Source organism: Pollicipes pollicipes, unplaced genomic scaffold (assembly GCF_011947565.3).
Source record: "Pollicipes pollicipes isolate AB1234 unplaced genomic scaffold, Ppol_2.1 Scaffold_4740;HRSCAF=5597_pilon_pilon_pilon, whole genome shotgun sequence".
Classification (NCBI taxonomy): domain Eukaryota; kingdom Metazoa; phylum Arthropoda; class Thecostraca; order Pollicipedomorpha; family Pollicipedidae; genus Pollicipes; species Pollicipes pollicipes.
In genome coordinates, this window is record NW_023596545.1 from 25,988,249 (window position 1) to 25,991,103 (window position 2,855).

The 2,855-nt window shown below is 58.4% G+C and overlaps 1 protein-coding gene across 1 annotated transcript in view; it reads right to left on the bottom strand.

Annotated features, from left to right (window-relative positions):
• Nucleotides 1–75: 75 nt before the first annotated feature.
• LOC119098103 (LETM1 domain-containing protein 1-like) overlaps nucleotides 76–2,855 on the bottom strand; it is a 3,402-nt gene continuing 622 nt past the window's right edge. The window contains exons 3-6 of the mRNA XM_037221030.1: nucleotides 2,205–2,424; nucleotides 709–848; nucleotides 360–488; nucleotides 76–88 (exon numbers count right to left, since the gene is read on the bottom strand). Of these exons, the coding sequence (XP_037076925.1) occupies nucleotides 76–88; nucleotides 360–488; nucleotides 709–848; nucleotides 2,205–2,424 (502 nt within the window). The remainder of the gene's footprint in view (nucleotides 89–359; nucleotides 489–708; nucleotides 849–2,204; nucleotides 2,425–2,855) is intronic.

The window sequence follows — 2,855 nt, forward strand, 5'->3', positions numbered from 1 at the left end:
CTACACATAATCTGCATCCAACAGTTAGCTTACTGGATCATGCTTGAAATCTCAGATTCCCGGGCCTCGATAACGTCATGGATACCAGCTGACCGCGAGCCACACAAGGGTGAACTGCGCCATGTGAATATAGATCCATCTGGCGCCAATGCTCGGCTGTGCAGCCCGGTCCCAGGTGCGTGGTTGCAGTCGAGAGACATCAGGCGACTGACCCACGCACTTGAAGTCAGCGTCCGCTGTTGTTCAAGTGATGCGGTAGGCACCGACACCCCAAAGCTGTTACCACAAACCCACTGTGTTGGCCCCTGATCTGCCCCAACGTCACCGCGAAGTGACGAGCTTTATCCGAGTTTCCAAACCTTGCCTGTAGATGCCTGAGCACGGGCCGCATGTAGAGCAGCCGCCTCTTGTGCTCGTGCAAGGCAAACTCGGCGCGCTGCTGCAGGGACCAGAAGTGGCGCGACAGCAGCTGGCGGGGGAACAGGTACCTGATGGTAGCGGACACGCACGAGTCAGCTGCTCGTGTGAGCGATGACAGCCGAGCGAGTGTGTCATCCGAACGCTGATAGCCGAGTGTGTCCCCCGAGCGCTGACAGCCGAGTGAGTGTGTCCCCCGAGCGCCGACAGCCGAGCGTGTGTGTCCCCCGAGCGCCGACAGCCAGCGGCTCCGCCACCAGCGGCGCACCAGCCGTCATTCAAGCCACTCACGCCAGGGGGAAGACGACGTTCTGTGCCAGCGGCAAGGCCGACACCAGCAGCACGGGCGCCACGGCGCGCATGTCACGCGGCGTGCGGAAGTACAGCTCCAGCTCACGCCGGCTCAGACTGCCAAGCCCGGTGCTGTGGACCTGCGGAGACCGCGTCTGGTGAGACCCGGCGACGGGGAGGGGGCTCAGGCGGACGCCGAGGGTCGGGGAGGAGAGCGGATCATCAGACAGATCGGGCCGACAGGCCTCTGGTCGATACCAGGGATTGGCGATGAGGGCATGTCACCAGACAGGTCTGGCGGGGCGAGCTATCGAGTCGTGATGCACGTCTGACGAGGTGCTGGTCAGCAGTCCCGGGACGGATTTGGTGGGCACGCTGGCGTGGGGCACCAGGATGGCAGTAGCGGGGGTAAAGCACGTCACTGCTCACGACTGACGCCACATCACGCCATAGCCGTCCTGCTTCGTAAGTATGGCAATCGTCTTCTGAACCGTGGATGGGCGTGCAGAAGACACATGGCTGTGTTATTTAACCCTCGCCCTGATAGAAGGGGGGTCGATGGGGGGGGGGTCCCCCTCTCTCCCCTCCTTAGGTTTTCTGGGGATGCCTCTCCGGAATATCAGGCAATCGCGTCTAAAATTTCAGTAACCCGTGGAATATCAGTTGCACATGTTTTGACACCAAAAGCGCGCCCATGACATCTCTGATTTCGAAGCAGCGGCGGTTTTTGATAAGCACTGCACGGCGATCTACGGCCGGCGCGGGCGGCGGGCGGCAACCGATGATGCCGCGGAACGCGCGTGGCGGCCAACATTGTTACATTAGCGGAGCCATTAATCATCAATATATGGTAAAAACACACGCCGAAAAATACATCATGATACCCGTAACTGAACGAAGAACACGGCTGTTTGGGTTTTGTGTCGCTATTAGACATTATCTTGTACATGTGAGCAAGCAAAGCAAAAATGTTCGACGTTCAGGAAAATATGACATTTCATCCCGCATAATGGAGTCAGTCATTGACCTTACTATATAATCTTATTCTAAGTTGCAAGATTTCGTTCAGATCAATTCACCAGCGTTTTAAAAAGTTCCATCTTTCGTAGCTTTGAAACGACAGGAGGGTCGCATCGGCCCCCACCTTAAAGTCCGCGTTAAGAAAAATGGCGAATCAGGGCGAGAGTGAAGGCGCACGGCATTGGCCCACGTGAGCAGCCCCAGGAGGAAGCCGCCGAAGACCAGCCCGCGCTGACCGTGGGGCACACACGGCCGCCAACCAGCCATGTGGCCGGCTGGTCTCAAGCCTGTGTCAAGCGGAACACCGCTGTAAACGTGGCCACGGTTCTGATCGCCAACCTATGCACAGTGACCTGGGTTGCGTCGCGGCGGAGCACTGTCTGTTTTCACATATGACACGAACCTTGCGTGACAAGACAACGTGACAGAGGAACCCTGCCAGCGCCGCACGACAGTGCGCTGCGTTTAGCACTCACCTTACGTGCCAATAGCGCGAACGACTTGGCGTCCCGCACGAAGTCCCTGACGCCCACGGTGAACACGCGGTAGAGACGGAAGGCGGCGGGGAACTCGCTCTCCAGCACCTGCTGGAACTTGTGCAGGTACTGCATGTAGCGGCCGAACACGTACTTCTGGACCCGCGTCACTGGTCGGCGCCCCTCGGACTCGCCCAGGCCTCTCCCGAGCTGCACACATCTGCCGAGGCCCGAGGCACACCGTCGGCATCCCGACAGCAGATACGAGGCGAACACAAATCGCCAGCGTGGCTGTGATCCTGAAGCGCCAGCTAGGCTACAGTTGCAAATCAAACAAGGTAAAGGAAACAAGCGATGGTTTGATATGCTTCCATTCCATGTTTTGTTTTGTTTTTTAACCAGCCAGCTGGGCTGGCTATAGCTAGCTGAAATAGCTTCCGCCGGCCGGTTTTAACCGATCAAAACTGGCTGACAAACAGGTCTTGAAAGCATTCTTAATGCCGTGGCGTCGTCGACGAGGGTCCTGGCAGAAACGTTGTCAGTGCGCGAAGATCACTGTCCCCCTTCCTCCCCCCACCCCCCCCCCCCCCCCCCCTATCCCCGCGCTGGAACCTCGGACCAACTTTCCTTTTGGGCCGCTACGATCCCAAT